Source organism: Patagioenas fasciata, chromosome 20 (genome assembly GCF_037038585.1).
Source record: "Patagioenas fasciata isolate bPatFas1 chromosome 20, bPatFas1.hap1, whole genome shotgun sequence".
Classification (NCBI taxonomy): domain Eukaryota; kingdom Metazoa; phylum Chordata; class Aves; order Columbiformes; family Columbidae; genus Patagioenas; species Patagioenas fasciata.
Window position 1 is genome coordinate 5,815,363 of NC_092539.1, and position 22,247 is coordinate 5,837,609.

Genomic DNA, 22,247 nt, shown 5'->3' on the forward strand with positions numbered 1-22,247 from the left:
GGTCTTCATATTTCTTCTTCTTACAAAACTGTAGTAGGTAACAATTGCATCTAGTTCAAATTTCCAGGAAATGAATCCAAAGTTCTGCAATGCAGCTTCACATTCAGTCTCAACACACCAACAGTCCACATTTTTCCTTAGAACAATAGGAAGCTTACCACAGTAACTCAGATATAAATTTGACTTTGACTTACACAGTGCATGCCATAATAAATAAATCTGTTCGATCGAGTTTCATTACCGTACCTTTTCCTTCTTGCTTTGCCGTTCTACAATTTTTCTTCCATTGGCTGTAAGTTTCGGCTTTACTCAGGAACTTATCTGTTCGAACTGTCACTATCTTATTTGTCAGTTTATCCATGTCGTACACTCCTGGTTTACTCCGCAATATTTTTCTCCGGAACAGTACGTGCTATCTCAGCTATTAAATTTTCATCGCTGCCTATAACAAACTACTGCAAGCACCACTTGTGCTTAGTGAAACTATCCAGGTCAAACATGACACCACTTATTAATTATGCAGCACTTACAATTCTCAAGGAAACACAACGCTGGCTTTTATAAAATTAGAAAAATCTCTCTTTTTCAATGTAATGATCTCTTGACAATTGTCTGTTTTCCCCTTATAACTTGTCTATTTAAAGACCGTCTGGAGTACTGTAAAAGATGATAGTCTAAAACAACAAAGACACAAACTATCATAGTTAATTTTGTTTCAAACGGGAGGTAGTTCAACTCCTTGTCATCTCTGCACGCCTTATTACTGAAACGGCAATGATTATGCAAGATACTGGAAAGCTGAAGCAGACAAACATTCTTCATTATTTCTTAATTAGTTCCCTTGTGTCTTATGTATCACATTTTCCCAATATCTAGTGAATTTTCCAGTGGGAAAAAGGTTACCTGGGGGAAATTTGTTTGGCAGAAGCGCCAGTGTGTTGTGCTGTCCTTCCAGGTCAGGCCTGTGCTCAGGTGATCCAAGGGATGACTTTTCTGACAAATCAAAGTCAGACAAGCTATGAAGAGCAGATGGTACAGGCGATTCATCCTTCAGTTGCTGGTACATCGTGGTGTTCTTCTCATTATCCCTTTTGTGCCAAACAAAATGATTTAAAATGTAAAAAGTGTTGTTTTGGCAGCAAGAACAGAGAGCACAGTGTCAAATTTACCGGACAGAGGTAAAGCAAGTGAATTTATGTGACAGAACACGACAAACCACTGCCCATCACAGGTAGATATCACGACTGAAGCGGGCAAAAAGAGCCTTTGGTTTTTTTTAAATTGATATTTATTAACAAAATGGATATGAAAGAAACAGGCAACCTAAGCAAAGCCCTCCCAAAAAGCAAAACAGTGGAAGTTATGCTACAAAACATGGAGCATCCTTGTCAACTGACCAAACAACCATATGTTTGATAAACATCCAATTGCACTCTTACCTTTGAGCTAATTCATAAAGTATGGTACCTTCTGTATCTATCGATTCTCCTGCAAAGCAGAAAGCTTGGATTAAAAACAGATGTTAAGCATTATAATTTTTCCCCCCACTGTCTTAAACCATCTGGCAAATGAATGAGAATTTAGAGAAGTCAACAGATACTCAAACACTGTGTATTGATGTCAAATGCTGTACATGAGCAAAATTATTTCTAACCCAACAACAAAGCAATAGCTTTCTGTGGAGTTCAAAAAAATGACTACGGACCACAGGTACCAGATTTCACAGCCATGGTGTGTTAGTTAGCATACAGATGAAAAATATGATGCTAGATGGCAAAAGGATTAGGTGTACATTAGGTGCCATTGCTTCTTCAATAAAAATCATATAAAAACAATTCCATCTGACTTGGATTTTGTCCACCCAGAGTCAGCCTAACCAATTATCCTTAATAAAAGGGCACACACAGGATTTTGCCTGCGATATTCTCAGTGGTACAGTGTGTCAGCACGAGCACAATTCAGTGCAAGAGACCTGGACTAATTTGAATACGGAAATAAGAGTTTCCTGGTGTCACCTTGACTCCCTATATTTTAAAATTTTTGTGCAATTAAGCAAAAGTGGCAGGCGAGGGTTGCACAGCTGAAATTTCAGGGGAATGAACTGAAGGTCAGGATGGAAATGCAGAGACAGACGGTTGTTTATGCTGCTTCTTTACAGTCAATTCTTAGTACGCTGGATGTTCTTTATAACCCTACAAACATCATTTTATTTTAATGTGTGATTCAATGCAACACCATTGTGTTAGATATATTGAATTGTCTCGCTTGTCACTGACTTTTCGTAGTATATAGGATACCATCTGTTGGTTTGGGGATTTTTTAAAGGCATTTAATGTTTATTCACCACACAGTCTTCTCATTTGTAATGCCAGGAATCTCTGTAGCCACTGAAATCATTGAATACACTCAATCTTTTATTACACCGCTCTGACACACTTGCCATAATACCTTTTTCTCATACACAACTCCTTTATATGAGCAATCGAAACTGCAACACGCTGCCACTATCTTTAATGAAAGGCAGAATACAGATCATTATTTGGCTGGGCCCTGGATGTTTCTGCACAAAGGATCTTCTAGAGCCAATTTCAGGAAGACGCAGGGGTCAAGGTCCCTATCAGGCCACCTCAAATATTTCTCTGAAGATGTTGGTTTTGCAGCTGTAGTTTGGGTCAGAAAGAGCAATACTTGCAATAGGAAAAGGTCTTTCTTGCCAGATTTCACTCATATTAGTATCTCCTTTCCAGCACTTCGCTGCTAACTTTCTTCAAAGTACAGACCGAAGGCAATATCACAGAATCTCACAGAATCCCAGAATGTCAGGGGTTGCAAGGGACCTCAAAAGCTCATCCAGCGCAATCCCCCCATGGAGCAGGAACACCCAGCTGAGGTTCCACAGGAAGGTGTCCAGGCGGGTTTGAATGTCTGCAGAGAAGGAGACTCCACAGCCTCCCTGGGCAGCCTGGGCCAGGCTCTGCCACCTTCACTGAGAAGAAGTTTCCCATTTCCTGAAATACAAAATCCTGAAGCCTACTTGTAATTAAAGTTTTACTAAGCTATAACCACCATATTTTGAACAGTTAAAATACGCACGTGCTAAGATAACTCAAAATGGAAGGTGCCAATATAGGGGACAACTACAGAAGTAAAATCAAGTCTTGTTTGAGCACTAAAATTTTACCTCCCTATAAATCATTTAAAAGCAACCAAGAGGAAGTAAGGCTTCCTTTTCACTAAAAAGAAAAAAAGTAATCAAACAAACCTTCAAATTTTAAGAACGTTAACACATCTCCGACAACAAGCACAAAATACTGCTACTTACCATACAGGAATTTCCTTTCTAGCTTCTCAAACAAGAGCACACTTTGATTCAGCTGTTCACGGAAGCCTTCAGCAACGTAATAATCTACATCGCTGGCCTGAAGCAGTTCCTCAAAAGCTTTAATAAGGCTCGTCAGATGCTGATGGTAAGCGACACAGGCACTGCAGATCTCTTTAATTTGCTGGCGTTGAAAGGAGAGTTCTTGAGCTTGTGAATGAACTAACGAATCATACCTGAGAAAATGAAACCATCTTTAAAGCAATTTTCTGACCATAAATAACATTTAAATATAAATAAAAAGTGAATTAAACTTATATTCCTAAGCTATAATTTTATGTGACTCAATTTTATTTTTAAATGCTTTTGCAGCCACAGTGAGAACTGTATTGTCTCTAACTATTGAGGTTTGTATTTATGGGCATAACTTGTGGGTTATTAACCTTCATTTAGCTGCTTCATTTGTCAGATGGGCAGAATGACTAAAGTGATGACTTGTTTTCTGCTTGGAAATAACCCGATGGCAGGCAAAGGTGCCAAACTGAAGTAAATAAGAGCGAATACATGAAAATAATCTTTAAGAATACACATATTTTTCCTCACTGGTTGTTTTTTTGTTGGCGGTGTTCGTGTGCTTGTTTTTAATTCCCTAGAGAAGAACCACTGGAGCTGTCCCTTCTTCTGAAACTTCATGTCTTTCCTGCCAGGAGCACAATATTGGACTTTCTGAGCTGATGGTTTCAACCCAGCCTGAAAATTCCGCCTGTCTCTGTATGTTTATTACCAGAGACATGACCGTGACAACCACTGTAGTGTCCAAACTCTTGTTCTCCACATGCCAGGATATAAATATCTATTCAGATCAAGTGAATTTATTCTGCACTTGCAAGCACAGACATCCCCTTTTTACTACCACTGTCTGTATCAGAGATAGAATTATTTCTATAGAATTGTACATTAGTGGAGAGAAAAAGGGAGAGGATCTGAAAAGCTACAGAGAATCAAACAATACAGGGGGCATAAACAAAATCTCTGACAGTGTGGGTTGTTACAGAATTTTTATTGTCATTTGTATAGAAATGCATAACTCATTCCGGGGTCTGTCACTTGTGACTCTTGCCGCTGTCCAAGACAGTGGCCATAAAAACTTTACAGCGATCCATACTGTCTCATTCCTTAATTTACACACTTAGACCTTCCTTTGTAAAATGGATGAGGTATATTTTCAAGGTATGTAAATTTATACGTACTGTGAAGCATGACTGTATTTTATAGCAGTAATACTAAGAGATTTACAATAGTCCATGTTGGTGGTTGCTCGGTGTCTCCAAATATTTCTACTCAAGGATTCTGAAGAAAGCCAACAGGCCAAATATCTTTTTGTTTTACCTCCTGCCATTCTACAGGCCCTCAGGACAATAATGATATTAGAGGGAGAAAAAGCAAGGATGGTGGTGGAAGTTAAACAAATATTTCCTCTTATGGGACCCCATTTGATGTCTGTGATTTGTATATATTCCAGACAGAATCACAGAATGTCAGGGATTGGAAGGGACCTCAAAAGACCATGGACCTGAGGTGTGGGGAGAGACACAGGTGTCTGCACAGAATTGTCACGGAGGACGATATGAGCTTATCAGGAGCAGTTCTGTTGCAAGAGAAATCCTGGTTTGTACTTCAAGGCATCTTTTAACTAAATGTTTCAGTTGCTCTGTGTTAATGTTAGTGAAATTCAGCCTTTACTGTAACAACACGCTGCTATGTGAACAAAATTATCTTCATATTACCTCCCTATGTTATTTGCTATTGCTGTTTACAAAAAGAAACCTGAAATGGTAATAGCTTTACTCACTTGGATGGTGATGTTTCTCTCAGTTTGTTCTGAAGATGACACAATTCATCAAGATGCATATTTGTAATTCGCTCTTTCTCAAGTTCCACCTCATTTGCTGACAGCAGTTCCTTCAGGTTTTGTGCTGTCCATGTATCGGGTGCTTCTGAAGACTCTGAATTCCTATTTTCAGTGTGGAGTTCGTAATCCATCAACAGATGTACACTAGGAAGTGTTTTGATTTCTTGCATAGCTGTATCTTGCACTTGAGTACCATGTCTTTCCGCAGGCAAGGCCGTGTCACTCAAAACTATATTGGAAAAATCGCTCGATAAAAGTTGGTCAGAGGTTTGTAAATTAAACACGAACATTTTGTACTTTTCAAGCTCAGACTTCATGTTCTTAATTCTGTGTTTCAATTCTTCTATATCATCTATGACTTCGCAGTCATCAAGTGCATCTGCACTCGTTACACTCGATTTGAGAGAACGTAGGCACTTGGAACCTGGATATGTGGTGGCCAAGTCAACGTCCTTATGTTCCACGGAATAAAACTCTTCATTTATCTCTTTAAAGGAACGCTGGGTGTTCGTGTGGCAAATGTTATGATGATTTTGCATTTCTGAAAAACAAGAGCCTTGCGTGTGAATATTAATATTACTTTATCTGACATTCTGTTCTTAACTGTACTAGAATGAATTCATTTACTTCTATAATAACAGAATAAAAATGCAGAATAATTACAAACTATACAATATTAGTTTTGAACCTCTGACTTCTTTCTATGATTCGCCCGTTAATTCAACTTGCACATCAAATGCTTCAAACCCCTTATCACCTTTCAAATAACAATACTCTTTTCCCCAATGACAGAACGTGACTTTTGCAATCCACAGTCCTGAATCAGACACCGATGAAGGAACAAAGGTGATAACCTCAAACATAAGGCCCTGCGAGTTAAAAGTAGACTCTATGACTTTACATTGCTCTTCCTAAAACTTCTAATTAAATATTCTTTTTCTCCTGGCTTCAAAAATCTATACAAAACAAATTGGAGCATGAAGTCAGTGGCATTTTAAAAAGATTATCAACAAAATAGTAAAATTTGAAAAGAGGGCTTTAATAACTTCTTTTTAAAATGTGTTCTAAACAAAATCCATAAAAATGATCGGTGTTAAAGGTTTTACTGGCACTCATTCTGCATGCACAGCACATCCCTTAGTTGACTTTGCCATTCATAAGTAAGGCAATCACCCCAGACTCAGACCAATAAAAGCTATATATTCCTACATATATTCTATGTTTACAGTTCTGTGTATGTCGAGGGCTGTATGTGCAAGTCTCTAAGAAAACAGTTATTTTCTGGTTACCAGTAAATTAAATTTTCCCCTTCTATTAGTTCTGCAAAAGATCACTACAAATTAGAACCTCCCTTTTGGGAGTGCGAGAGTCGGTCCGAAGATGGAGCAGTATTTGCCTGAACATCGCCATCAAGAACTGAGAGAACTGAGGCCCTGACAGAAAGAACGCATGGACAATTGGAGAGAGGCCCGAGGAGGAGCATTGTGTTGCACTGGTTTCTCCAATACGGGGGTTCTGCTGCTTACAATGGCTGCTGTGTGCACTTTGTCTGTTGCTTCAGCCAAACCAGCCCCAGCCTCTTGAAAGTGATTGTTATGAGGGACTCTTCGACTCAGGGACAAGAGCTGCCGTCCGGAAGTTGTCTTCTCACCTACAGCCTCGGTTACACGTGTTCCCCATCTGCTCCCCAAAACAATGGCCAACAAAAAGGAGCATGCCCAGAAGCTCGCCAAGGGTCCTGAGGTCACCCAATGGACCAGAGAAAGACCTCTGAATGCTGGACACGTAAGCATTGGCAAAAGGAAGCGTGAATCTCTCAAGCCTGTGCAGTACGAGCCTGGGCTGCGAAATCAAGGTGGAGACTGGGCTGAAACCATGGGAGCAAGGGGGGTGAAGAAGCATAAAAGATGACTCCAGAATGGACACCGGTGAAGATCTTCCCACCAGAGGATCCCAAACCACAACAGAGGACCGGCCGGACTCCATGGGACCGGAGACCAGAGGGAGGCTTCTGGAACTGGACTGGTGATAAACGCAACCTCGTTTCTTATCTTTACTTTTACTCTTTCTCGTTTCTTTTCCATTTTCTTTTTCTTACTCTCTCTCTATCACGTGCCACTTTATGGGCAAATTAATAAAGTAACACTGCTTGATTGAATTATAACTCCTTGGCATTTTGGTTGCCTTAATTTTGCGCTCTGAGATCAAGGTAAAAGAACCATCACGAGTCCGTCATCGAATGGACAGTGACAGGGAGTCAATCATTGGTCTTGCAGAGGTCTTAATACTTTCAAATAAGTTTCCATGGAGAATTCGAATGCCCAGCTTCAAGTTCTAAATCAGTACAAAATCTTGGAGGGGGGGCAGCTGTATAGGAAGGACCAAGTCAAGCCCAAGTACAAAAGAATAAAACCAAATATAACCTAAAAGCCAGGAAAACAATGAAGCTTCGATCCTAGGATATCAACATATATGAAATGAAGGCGAGATGATGTTCTCTGCAGCACACACATCACTGCACACCATTATGTGTCATTCCAGAGGTGACAGAATCACGGGACAGAAACGCTTCCATTGTGTGTGAATTCAAGAAGACACGTTGAATAAGAGAATGTGACACTCGGGTTCCTTCGCTTCTCCTTCCCTGGCAGCGGCTGCTGCAGGAACACAAGTTACAGGAGGTTGGGGACCAAGACGGACAAAACCCCAGAAAACTAATGAACTTTTCAACTCCGCACTCCTGATTTCACACAAATAAATATTTCTGATTATAATACTGGTTATACTTGTTAATAAAACGCTGTCCTTTAATTAAAGGAGAACTAACAAGCTCTCTGTGCATATATGTGTCCACACACACACAGGGCAACCATAAAGCACAATCCCGCAAACCAACCGACTGGCTTCAATGGAGCTACTTGTGCAAATAAAATTAATGATGTGACAAAGGATTGCAAAATTGGCCGTATCCTCTGTAGTCTATATGCGACATGTTAACCAGATTATTCAAGCCCTCCTGAAAAAGACTAATGGATGATGCAGAAACACGTAATGCACAGTATTAAGCCTATTTACATTTTCATTAAACGATTCCATTAGGTCTCAAGCTAGTTGAATGCCTTCAAATAATTCAGATAAGCAAAATTCTATCATCAAATTGCTTCATTCCAATAGTTCATAACTAGATGCAGAAGTAATAAGTAACAAACATTTAATTCAGAGAAGAGTTCAGAAGTGAGGACGTTAGCAATAGAGATCAGAGTTAGGCATACAACTCATTAGTTTTACTGGAAATGAGACTCATAAATCCCTGTGGCCCTTCTGAAAGCATAACCCTTAAAATACCAACTTGGATTCTTAGAGAAATTAATCCATACTAGCTAAAACATCCAAGATTTAAAATACACAAATAATGGCAAGGGAGATAGTTGCTTCCAGTTTTTTACAATGTTGTGCAATTCTTATTTTCACAATTTTGTACTATATCATATAAATGCCCTACCTTGATAGTTTTGCTGATTCTTGTCCCCTGCACCCAGATCAACACCTTGCAACTCCACCTGGACGTCACTATGATCCGGTTTGAGCGAGTCAACTGGTGAGCAGTGAGGGAAAATAACACAAAAGTCAGTAAGTGACTGAAAAAGATTAAGTAGGGAGAGTTAAAACAGAAACAAACAAACAAACAAAACCACCCCACCCTATGAATTCAAACTTGGTTCTCTGACAGTTTGGAACAGGAAAGTCATTTGAGGAAGACGAATTATTGAAAATGACATTACTGGTCATACAAAGCAGTGTTTGTACATACTTTTAAAATACCTAAACTATTTATAAGGATAACTACTAAGAATGTGAATTGCAAAGGCTTCCTATCAACAAATGAAGACAAAGTCACCTTTGTAATGTAACAGTTAATCAATTCTTAGTGCATTTTTAAATGCTTTATCTTCAGCTTGGAGAAAAGGCTAAAAAGTTTCTCCAATCTGAGCATTGATCATACACTAATCCTCTGCAATCTCCTATCACATCAGGTCTCAGAATTACTCCGTTTGCAGCACAGCAGTTATCCGGGGTGAAGAAATCCATGTGGAAAGGAAATCCCAGACTGCAGTGCTCATCGGCTCTGATTCATTTCAGGATCCAATCCAACACAGAGCCCTTCTCAGAATTCTCCGTAGGTTTTGCACATACCAAAACTAATTGCTATAGTCCTACCAGCTGGAGTATTTGCAATAAGGTTGTTCCATACCTGTCCCTTGCCACAACAACGTTCTCATTAACAACAAAGCCTCCGCAACCTCTGCCTTTGACAGCACCTCACTTGCTATTTGATCAAATCTTGTTCCTTGTATTTACATTTCCCCTCTCCCTCACCTATCCTTTACATCCTTACTCAGTTTTCAATCTAACTGCTAAGTGCATTTTGTTTTCACCACTCCAAATCTTTATACGATACCCACTGTTCCTGGCCTCACATTCACCATACTTTGCTGATCCAGGTACTTTGTCAGCACCTGAGTTTAAATTAACGCAGGCATGCTGCAAACAGACATGGATGACTTGACCGATCAGGAATATTGGAAAAACTTATTTATGCAGCAGAAACAAATACAGTATTTCTATACTCTTTTGTCTCCATTACAGACAGTTTTCATTAGACTTGGCATCCTATAACATTGACACATATGTGCGCATGTGTGGGCACCCTGTGAAACTGTCATTTATTATATACTTTATGTCATGTATACAAAGCACATCCCATTCCATACAAAGCTGTTTTACACTCTAGCATCAAAAAGAAAAAAAACAAGCATTTTTCAAGATCTGTGTTTGCCTATCCAAGAAAATAATAAGATTAAGCAGCATTGTAGCTGTGCAACCAAATGATTTGTTTTTATTTTCTGCTACAAGGAGAGAAGCCACTACTTCGAGCAGCATTACAAGACATTGCGTCTGCTCTTTATTTACCTCTCGCTGATGTGCTTTCCTGTGCAGGCTCTTCTTGCAGGTTTTCAGTTACAGACTCATTCGATACCAACTCCCCATTTGTTTGTGCCTCAAATTGTTTGGTTTGTACTTCACACGCTTTCAGACCTTCATTAGTTTGTAGTTTGGAATCTGACTTCTGCACGTGGGAGTTCAAAGGCACTTTTCCTAATGATCTGGATGACTTTAAGAGAACGGGCAGACGGGACTTCTTGGGCAGGTAAGTAGAATCAGTCTGAAAAAGGGATGGAATAAAACGGAGAGCTGGCAACTCGCATGTAACAGTCAAGCAAAGAAAGTATAAACAAATATCCCAGGAAAAAAAAACATTTCCAGTAAGATCAGTAGGTGTCACATTACAGAATCACAGAATCCCAGAATGTCAGGGGTTGGAAGGGCCCTGGAAAGCTCATCCAGTGCAATCCCCCCATGGAGCAGGAACACCCAGCTGAGGTTCCACAGGAAGGTGTCCAGGCGGGTTTGAATGTCTGCACAGAAGGAGACTCCACAACCTCCCTGGACAGCCTGGGCCAGGCTCTGACACCCTCAATGAGATGAAGTTTCTTCTCATATTTAAGTGGAACCTCTTGTGTTCCAGTTTGAAGCCACTACCCCTTGTCCTATCATTGGTTGTCACTGAGAAGAGCCTGGCTCCATCCTCCTGACACTCACTCTTTAGATATCTGTAAACATTAATGAGGTCACCCCTCAGTCTCCTCTTCTCCAGCTCCAGAGCCCCAGCTCCCTCAGCCTTTCCTCACACGGGAGATGCTCCACTCCCTTCAGCATCTTGGTGGCTGCGCTGGACTCTCTCCAGCAGTTCCCTGTCCTTCTGGAACTGAGGGGCCACAACTGGACACAATATTCCAGGTGTGGTCTCCCCAGGGCAGGGTAGAGGGACAGGAGAGCCTCTCTGACCTATTGACCACCCCAGGTACCATTGGCCTTCCTGGCCACAAGGGCCCAGTGCTGGCTCATGGTCATCCTGTTGTCCCCAGGACCCCAAGGTCCCTTTTCACTGCTCCCCAACAGCTCATTCCTAACTTATACTGGAACCTGGGGTTGTTCCTGCCCAGATTCAAGACTCTACACTTTCCCTTGTTAGATTTCATTAAATTTCTCCCTGCCCAGCTCTCCAGCCTGTCCAGGTCTCTGGATGGCAGCACAGCTTCCAGTGTCAGCCACTCCTCCCAGCTTGGTGTCATCAGCAAACTTGCTGACAGTGCACTCTACTCCCTCGTCCAAATCATTGATGAATATATTGAATAATATAGGCCCCAGTAATGACCCCTGGGGCAGTCTACTAGATCCAGGCCTCCAACTGGAAGTATAAACAAATATTCCAGGAAAAATAAACATTTTCCAGTAAAATCAGTAGGTGTCACATTAAATAGTTTTGAAAATAAGATCACAATACTCTTGCTATGTGGAAAACAAACATTCCGAGAGGAAAAAATAGAACAGTCGCACTGGTTCAATATTCTCCAAGTGCTGCTTATGCACACACAGCCACACAGTGAATGGTTTCGTTCATGAAGCAAATTCACCATCGACTGGCAAAGAGCTTCTCACCCAAAATGACCTCGCTAACTGCTACTTCCCAGTCTCCTGATTCATATCATAAATATCTGACAGCACGGTTACTGTTTTCCCTTCTTTTTTTTTAATGAAGATCCTCCTAATTTTTCACAAATTCCTCAACATATTTTGCTTTCTTCCTTTTGCCTCCATCCAACAGGCCCTACCTCACAGCAGCCTCTTCCACGCCTTTGAGCAAATCCACATAACTTCGCATCAGCCACAGAGGAAATTTATTCTGCCACAGAGAAATTCCTTATGAACAAGAGCAGCTTCTTCACCCATACGCTCTATAAATTGCTTCTGCGTGATTCCTATTTCCTGCTGTAACAGACATCCTATCATTGGAGTTGGGGGGAGAAGTTAAATATCTTTAGTCACTCCACCTTTTGACAACTGCATAAAATAAACGTGTCCCTGTTTAAACCGCAGAGCATAAAATAGTGCTATCGCCAAAACGATTAAAATGTGCTGTATGCTGATGAGAGTTATGGAATTGTGTGTAATAATAACAAAAATCAATAATGGCATGTTCAGATAGATTCAGTTAGGTTTTTTTGCTGTTCATTTGCTCCACTAGCGTCATAAGTCCCGTAATTTCTTTTACCACCCAGTGTATTCTGAAATACCTTTCCACATTCATTTCGTAGCAATTATACTCCTTACACAATTTAAAATAATAAAAAGCAAGTTCCATTTTCCTAATGACATACTCAATTCCTTTCGTACACACATGAATACAATATAATTTGGAGGCTGAAAAATAAATCCAGGTGGGATGAACTTCCTGCTAGTTTTACTAAACTGCACTAATAACGTCGAACAATTTCCAGCTGTCTGAGGGTTGTTGTCCAGACATATATGTCGCCCAGATTACACAAAGTCCAGACCAGCTGGCTATGCAAAATTATTTATAAAAGCCATTCAGAAGCAGAAGATACACCGCATTAGTGCGAACAAGATGCTTTTAACGCAATGGACTGGGGGATTGCACTGAGGTTACAACTGATTAAACTAGAGGGGAATCTGGAAAGCGCTGAATCAAAGCAACTGAAACTCCATGGAAACAAAAACTTGGAAAAAGGAGGATGGCAGAAAGAACTTGAAGTATGAGGGATCATCCTTCATTCCTGAGGAGTGAAACCAGCAACTCCAAGAAGATCGTTAGTGCTGTTAAGTAAGTCATCACAAGCAGATCTCCATTACCAGACCAGGTCCTCAAACTCCTTCCCCATCTTCACTCTTCCTGTCAATAAGGAAAACTTTAAAACTATGAACATACCTGAAGATACTCTGATAGATTTTGGTTACATGTAAATGTTCAGTGAAACCACACCTGGAATATTGTGTCCAGTTGTGGCCCCTCAGTTCCAGAAGGACAGGGAACTGCTGGAGAGAGTCCAGCGCAGCCACCAAGATGCTGAAGGGAGTGGAGCATCTCCCGTGTGAGGAAAGGCTGAGGGAGCTGGGGCTCTGGAGCTGGAGAAGAGGAGACTGAGGGGTGACCTCATTCATGTTTACAAATATATAAAGGGTGAGTGTCAGGAGGATGGAGCCAGGCTCTTCTCAGTGACAACCAATGATAGGACAAGGGGTAATGGGTCCAAACTGGAACACAAGAGGTTCCACTTAAATTTGAGAAGAAACTTCTTCTCAGTGAGGGTGTCAGAGCCTGGCCCAGGCTGCCCAGGGAGGTTGTGGAGTCTCCTTCTCTGCAGACATTCAAACCCGCCTGGACACCTTCCTGTGGAACCTCAGCTGGGTGTTCCTGCTCCATGGGGGGATTGTATTGCATGAGCTTTCCAGGTCCCTTCCAATCCCTGACATTCTGGGATTCTGTGAAACAAGACAAAACTTTTGTGCGTTACTTAGGTTTTGATTTTTCACGGGTATCAGAACCTATGGTTAAGACTGGCATGAATTTTCCAGGGCGCTTGCCAGGGACCAACCATACATACCAAAATCTTTTCCATAAAAACCCGAACTATACAAAATGTTTATGCCTGTACAGAACAAAGGCTTGTCAACATCTCCTGGTTTACAAGCCACTTCCTTCAGAAAACTGAATCCAACATGAACGAGCCAGAGTAAAAATGAGTTGTTCCCAATTGCCAGCTCACAGAAATCTCTTGATCACTGAAGTCATGGAAGCCGCTCTTTGCAGAAGGTGCTACCACGTTCTCTACTAGCAGTGCAAAGAATCAAAAGCAATACTCTCCTTGTCTGCAAGAGAGAAGATCTTCAAAGAGTTCAACTTTGCTTCTCTAGCTGTTACTAAAACAATACAGATGAAGCCTTTAGCAGACACTTGTTTTCCCACCTCTCTGGTTGGGATCACAGACTGTCTGCAAACAAACGGCTTGGAAACCTATCTGGCAAAAGCAAACTATATCTGTACTCACAAACGGGATTCTGTGCACTGAGGTTCCAACCAAACACCAAGAGCTGAGCTCCAGGTTTATAGAGCACGACCGGTCATATTCTCGAAAAGCAAGACACAATGATAAGATGTTAATAAAAGCACAGAATTAAGATTCGAAATTGTTGAAATCTGCCATTGACTCTTCACCCGCCTGCTCTCAGACTTCATGCAAATCTTCAGTTCTGTAGAGCTCATTTGCCATTTAGACTCAATAAGCTTTCAGTTCAGAAGACTCTGGTTCTGAACATCTAAGCAGAGATATAAGGTACTACATAATCAGACCATTATGTTAGAAACAATCTCTTTTTCCAAAAGCTATAACATTTACTAGTATCCAGTCCCGGTGAGGATTGAAATTCAATTAATTAATGTTCTAAAGCACACTGAAGTATGCGATGAAAAGCTCTGAACATTAAGAACAATTATCTAAAATATATTTGGTTTACATCTCTTTTTCTAATTGTAAAAATTACACAAGAGCAAGATTTAATATTTGAAATGAAACGTATTTTTCTCTTTTATACATGTATTCCCCAAGTACCCAAAAAAGAATTTTAAATAAACTTACTTCATTTGCTCTCCTTCTATAAAAAAGTCTTTCATGCTGTTCACCCTCCTTATACACATTTTCTTGCTGATGTTCTCTTTCTGCATTTAATCTTGAATATTTTGGCTTTTCTTCTGAGGCTCCTTTTTTGCCTTCATGTTTGAATCTCATGACATTACTCTCTAAAGTCATTGTTTGTGTAGCTGCATCTTTCAATTCCGCTTTCAACAACTCTATATCCTTATTAATCTGTGGCGCTGCATCCAGATAAAGCTTCTCTTTCCCATCAAAAGTTGACTTCAATTCTACTTGCTGCTTTAAGAATTTATTGACCTGCTTGAAATGTTTGAGTTCAGCTCTTAGTTGAATAATCATTTGCCTGAGATCTTTTTCATCCTTTTTCTCTATATCTTCACTTGAACATTCTTCCTCTGTTGTGTTCAGATGATCTAACAGTTCATTTACAATTTTCATTTGTTCTTGTCTGCTATACTCAGAAAAAAGAAAAGGCGTGAATTTTGATCTTTATTTAAGAAAACACGAATACATTCTAAGAAACTCTTTTGCAGTGTCTTGACTTACTTGAAATTCCCAGGAGATTCCATTTTACTCATTAACAAATTACTCACTAATGAAAAGAATGTTTGAAACCTTTTCACAACACGAAGTTATATCATAAATTATCTCACCAATGCTTTTCTCATATTTATGACCATATATGCACTATCGCCCCTCTCCCCATTTGTGAACAGATACTAAAGCTCTGGTCACTCCATCAATTGCTTACGTTACATAGCAACCTCATCTGGGTGTTCCTGCTCCGGCAGGGGGATTGCACTGGATGATCTTTCGAGGTCCCTTCCAACCCCTGACATTCTGTGATTCTGTGAAACCAGCTCACTTCAGACCATCAAACTGCCCCAGATAACGACTGGTCCATGGCCAACAGTTTGGAGTGCAATGTTTTAAGAGAAACTTAAGCTAAATAAGAGGCATTTAAAGACTAAGAAAGCCCTCAATTTCTACAGATGTTTTCGTGTGTCCAATAGAGAGCTGTTTGTGCCACTAAACATATAAACCAGCATTTAAGATGACTGCATTTGCAGAGCTAGCATTTGAAATGGCAGAAGCTAACCAGGCTTTTATGTCTTTGGTACCTAGTGTCACCAGTGAGAATTCAGTTATGCAAAGTACAGGCTCATCACCAGTCAATACAGTCATTTTCACTTGAACATCGAAAAGATCACACACTAGAATGGTAAAAATGATGATGCTGGAATCACTCATTAGCAGACTTGTGAGAAAAGTTAACAAATAAAAAAATGCTATCTATTCATCCTCTCACAGGGTAGTATCTCCTCATTTACCACTAACAAGTGCTTTGATAACTAAGCCCATTTATGCCTTTTGGAGAGACTAGGCCCACCCTGCAAACAGCCCCTACAGTAAAGCTCCGTATACCAGTAACTTTGGAGAGGTTTTTTCCTTGTAATGGGTTTTTCATAAGGATTTCTACTGATAGTATGTTTCCTAATTACTTAATTGCATGATAGACTAAAATGGCTCTGAAGGCGCCTTGCCAATTTCTCAGGTAAATTAGACAGTGCCATTATCTAAATTCACTTTAGCAAAATTACTTTCTTCTCTTCTTAAATAGAAATACTGTCAAAAGCAGACCATATCCCTCATACTTACGTAGATTCCAGCACAGATGTTCTATTTTCTCTTAAAAGAGATGTGAGCAAGTTCTCTTCTGTTTCATGTTCACTCATTCCTGTTCTGTCAAAGTGTTTGCCATTTGTATCACGTTCAAACTGAGGCTTATTTGGACTCCTATAATGTCTGTCTTCGCAGAAACTCTCTGAATAGCCCGATGGAGTTATCTGTGAAAAAATTGCAAACATTTTCTTATTACACAGGTATTTAATGTTCTATTAAATTCAGGGCTGTAATCTTTTTGTAATCGGGTTTTGTAATTCCTGACGCTCTTTATCTACATTAAGAAGCATCCATAGACATTTCACTTACTATTTATTAATAGAAAAACTAATTAACATCTATTTCATATGATTAATTCATAGTGATCAGTTGTTTAGTAAGTAGTAAGTAGATTTCCCTGAAGGTCATTATCTATGAAGAGCTATGAAACTTCTAGAATGTAGCCTGTAGATCGCAGCTAATGTTTTTATTAGTTCACCTTTGAATCATGTGTCCATACAGTACTAAATTCTGCCCTGCGATCTCCAGATGGGAGCCCTGATGGCCAGGACAAGAAGCAACTTCAAGTATTTACAAACTGCCCTTTTTTTGTACGTAACACCATAGACATGTCCTAGGTTCTCACCAGTATTTCAACCTCCATTTAAAATCAGTGAAAGTCTCTTGATTCAATTATATGAGAAGTCATACTGGGCCCATTTGGATCCAATTTCCATCAGCAGCAAGAAATAAAGGTGTTAAAGAGTCAAGAGAACCTTTACAATACATCACTTACCTGTTTATCCACCTCACAAGGAAAATCCAAAGATACTTGAAGGCATACCTAGTAAACAGAGAAACACAGAAATTGCACATTTCAAAGAACAGAACATCATTATTCTTCCACATTACTAACCAATATGCCACATTTTGTGTCATGTTTTGGTATGTTATGATTTACACAGAATCCCAGAATGTCAGGGGTTGGAAGGGACCTGGGAAGCTCATCCAGTGCAATCCCCCCATGGAGCAGGAACACCCAGCTGAGGTTCCACAGGAAGGTGTCCAGGCGGGTTTGAATGTCTGCAGAGAAGGAGACTCCACAGCCTCCCTGGGCAGCCTGGGCCAGGCTCTGCCAACCTCACCAGGAACAAGTTGCTTCTCAAATTTAAGTGGAGCCTTTTGTGTTCCAGTTTGAACCCATTGCCCCTTGTCCTATCATTGGTTGTCACCGAGAAGAGTCTGGCTCCATCCTCCTGACACTCACCCTTTATATATCTGTAAACATTAATGAGGTCCCCCCTCAGTCTCCTCCAGCTCCAGAGCCCCAGCTCCCTCAGCCTTTCCTCACATGGGAGATGCTCCACTCCCTTCAGCATCTTGGTGGCTGCGCTGGACTCTCTCCAGCAGTTCCCTGTCCTTCTGGAACTGAGGGGCCACAACTGGACACAAGATTCCAGGTGGGGTCTCCCCAGGGCAGAGCAGAGGGGCAGGAGAACCTCTCTGACCTACTGACCACCCCCTTCTAACCCACCCCAGGTACCATTGGCCTTCCTGGTCACAAGGGCCCAGTGCTGGCTCATGGTCACCCTGTTGTCCCCAGGACCCCAAGGTCCCTTTTCACTGCTCCCCAACAGCTCATTCCCAACCTATACTGGAACCTGGGGTTGTTCCTGCCCAGATTCAAGACTCTACACTTTCCCTTGTTCTATTTCATTAAATTTCTCCCTGCCCAGCTCTCCAGCCTGTCCAGGTCTCTGGATGGCAGCACAGCTTCCAGTGTCAGCCACCCCTGAAAGGTTCAACTTTAATTACACTGCATGATCTTCTAAGGTCCCTTGCAACACGAGTTACTTTGTGATTCCTGGATGCTTTATATTACATCAATTTTGAACGACAGAATAAGAGGACAGCAGATTCCTGTGTGTATGAAAATGTGGTCAACAAGTTACCAAAACATCAACTCTAAAGAAGGATCTACAGTATTTTTTCCTCAATCATAGTAGCAAGTGAACCTTATACAATTTGTGTTATAGGCCTGACTGCAATGGAGGTTGAAGATCAAAGCGTGTGCATGTAAAGAAACACCATTTTCAGGGATTTTCTGTCATCTCCATTAAGGAAGATTATGAGCACTTGAACAAAAGCAAATAAGGACCAGAATGAAAGTTATCATGACTGCAAAACCCTAGCAGCAGAAAAATAGAGGAAAAAGCTTTCAGAAACTCTTTAGGACAACAATTAGTTGAAAGCAAAATCAGATACCAAGAGAAGTATGCTTTGTTTGCAAAAGACTTCACGTTCTAAGAAAATGTTTAAAGGCATGCAGAGAAAAGAGCACTGAAACATAATGTACCCAGACTGGAGTCCTACCTGGCTGACCCTCTCAGAAAATGGACTGTTCCGTTTCTTCCTGTCATTGTCACCATCTTCAGTCTCCATCACAGCCTCCTCTGTTATTTCAAGACACTACACAAAGTATGGAATGATGTGAAAATGTAGCACAAAAAAAAATACTGTGAGATGAAACATGCATAAATAAGTCAGTGACATGTCTTAAAAGAGAAATAAAAAAAGCCTGTAATACAAAGTAACAAACACGGGATTAGATTTCTTCAACAAGATCAAAGAAAATTAATATAAAACCCAGGCATGACTCATATTAAATACAGTGAAACTTAATCTTACACATTCCTTCATTTTCATTTAACCCTTTCTCCTCAGAATTTACAAAACAATAAAAAAAATCACTTAACCTCTTCTGGCAAAGGCCTCCCGCCTCCAGCCATGTTCTAATCGTGCCTATTTTATTTGCCAGCTTCCAGAATTTATTTTCACTTGCTACACAATTTAGGAAGAAATAGATGCTTGTAAAACAAAGCCCATGGGCAAGGCTGCTTGAAGGTAAAGGGGCCCAAGATGCTTGGTTGGTGTTCAGGGACTGTTTCTACCGGGCATAAGATCAGAGCATCCCGATACATAGGAAGTCAAGGAAGGGAGCCAGGAGACCTGCGTGGTTCAACAGGGAACTGCTGGGTCTGCACAAGTGGAAGAGGAGAGTTTATAGATCATGGAAGGAGGGGCTGGCCACTTGGGGAGAATATAAGGCTGTTGTCAGAAGGTGTAGGGAGGTAACTAGGAAAGCTAAGGCCTCCTTAGAATTAAACCTAGCAAGAGGGGTCAAGGACAACATGAAGAGTTTTTTCCAATACGTGGCAGATAAAACTAACACCAGAGGCAATGTAGGCCCACTGATGAACAAGGTGGGTGCCCTGGTGACAGAAGATACAGAGAAGGCAGAGTTACTGAACGCCTTCTTTGTCTCTGTCTACTCTGCTGGGGGCTGTGCTGAGGAGCCCCGCACCGCTGAGGCCCCAGAGGAAGGCTGGACAATGGAGGAGTTTGTCTCGGTTGATGAGGACTGGGTTAGGGAGCAGTGAGGCAATCTGGACATCCATAAATCCATGGGTCCAGATGGGATGCACCCACGGGTGCTGAGGGAGCTGGCCGAGGTCATTGCTGGACCGCTCTCCATCGTCTTTGCAAAGTGTTGAGAAACGGAAGAGGTGCCTGAGGACTGGAGGAAAGCAAATGTCACTGCAGTCTTCAAAAAGGGCAAGAAGGAGGACCTGGGGAACTATAGACCAGTCAGCCTGCTCCAGAGGGGGACTGGAATGGATGAGCTTTCGAGGTCCCTTCCAATCCCTAACATTCTGTGATAGAGCAAGGACACATGTTATAAAAAATATCTTTTTGCTGTAATCATGGGATGGCCAAAGTCCAATAATATTGGCTTTTATAAAAAACGTGCTAAAGTTTAATCTTCCTTGTGCAGATTCAGATCGAAGCCCACATTTGTGTATCAAAATTAAACTTATTTGCACATATAACTTCTCCACCCACAAGAATCATCTTTTATGACTCAATATTTTTAATATTTGCTTTTCCCAGGTCATTATTTGGATCAATAAGTGATGCTTCTTAGAATGAAACTCTCCCCTGAGAAGCAGGTTATGGGACACTATGACAATAAATGACGCAGTTTGAGCCTGGTCCTACAGTTCTGTGTCTGAGAGGTTGAAAATAAACTTGCTGCGCTCTAAGGAGCACAACCTAATGTTCAACAGAAGATTAAAAGAAAATAAGTGTCTTAAGGCAAGGAAAAAAAATAGTCTACCAAGACTAAGCTACCTGTTTAAAGTATTTCCTTGGAGACTGGAAACCTTGAGAATGTTTTTCCTAAATGAACCACTGATACACTTGGTTTGCAAAGATCCCTGGAGCCCTGGAGGCTGAAATCACCGAGGCCGCTTCTTTTTGAGAAAGCAGATGTTCAGAGGACAGTACAAAAACAGCCTTTTCCTCTCCTCCTCCCTCCCTTCCGAACATGAAGCCAAGAAGCAGAGTCCTGGGGGCTGTCAGACCTTTGGGAGATGCCCTGCAGAGGCACCAACGTGCAGATTCATCTGATTTGTGCTCAACGAGAAAGATGGGTTCATTTTAAGAACCTGAGAAAGATACGTCTTTCTGTGTCTGTCCAAATTCCTCTTACAGCACATATGTTAATGTCACCTCAGCACTACCTGCCAACAAATTCTAGCCCAAAATACGCACAAAAAAATAGAACTTGGGTTTTTTTGACAATGGTTATTAGTATGCAAAACACACTGTTGTCACAATCCATGAGCCAAAAACTCGGTAGCTATTTATTGCCAAGAGTGATAAAATGGTACCTCTTAAACTAAAAACTTTTAATTACAGATCCTTTAACCTTTGAGCTCCATAGTACTATTAACATTCTGGCCCAGGTTAAAATATCATATTTTACTTTCCTATTTTACCAGAATTTTGAGGTTTGTTTCTATTTTACAAGCTTCATTCTTTGCCATCCTACATCTAATTTCACTTAGACAGTTTTTTAAGTAAGTAGCCCTGTATGTTCTTTCCATGCTGAGACAAACGCAGGAGTGCACAGTGTCTTGTCATGATTATATTAGCAATGGACACAAATTCTTTGGCCATTAACGATGGCATCGGTGGGGGGGCAGCACCCTCTGCCGGATGATGAGGCAAATTACTAAATGTAATTAATCTATAGCAAGTGCATGCACTCGAAAACAGATTGCCCACAAGCTTTTCATGCAAACCTATTACAGTAACATGTAAATTCATTATTTTAATGAAAGCCATGGCATCCCTGAAGGTCGATCTATAAATTAAAATATATTTCAATTAAAGGTAACATGAGCACATCTTAAAATTGAAAACAGCGAGAATATTTTGTGACTTTTGGTGATTGCTCCCATTGCATCTGCAGCACATACAGTAAAAGACATGACCCTTCTTCCAGATTCTGCAGAATAAACTGTCCTGCAGAAAAATCATCAATGCCACAGTCCCAGGTCTAGAATTAGGCAATCCCTACACACAATCGATTCAAACTATGCCTGATTTTTAATTGAGTTAATTCAGAAATCCAAGACGCAAAATACTAGCAACATCACTATTCCTTTACTATTTTTACCTTTCTATTCAATATGTGGTGTGCAAGAACAATGTAACTGAAAGCAAAAACCACAGCACAATATAAAGAAAGGTACTACATTATAACAAGCTGGAAGGGTCACCAGAACCTGCCGGAGCCTCCTGAACATCCTCCAGCATTCACACATAATAAGACACATGGGGAAACAGCACCCAAAATGCTGCTCAGTGGAAGGATTTTGCCAAGATCTCTTCTTCCCCACAGCTCAAAGCAGCCTCGGCTTTGGGCAAAAGAACG

At 40.8% G+C, this 22,247-nt stretch overlaps 1 protein-coding gene across 1 annotated transcript in view; it reads right to left on the minus strand.

Moving 5' to 3' along the window:
• CDK5RAP2 (CDK5 regulatory subunit associated protein 2) overlaps positions 1-22,247 on the minus strand; it is a 72,905-nt gene that overhangs the window by 17,459 nt on the left and 33,199 nt on the right. The window contains 10 exon segments of the mRNA XM_071817531.1: positions 904-1,088; positions 1,440-1,488; positions 3,323-3,555; positions 5,172-5,772; positions 8,734-8,826; positions 10,203-10,455; positions 14,789-15,254; positions 16,463-16,650; positions 17,262-17,309; positions 18,839-18,934. Coding sequence (XP_071673632.1) covers positions 904-1,088; positions 1,440-1,488; positions 3,323-3,555; positions 5,172-5,772; positions 8,734-8,826; positions 10,203-10,455; positions 14,789-15,254; positions 16,463-16,650; positions 17,262-17,309; positions 18,839-18,934 — 2,212 coding nt within the window.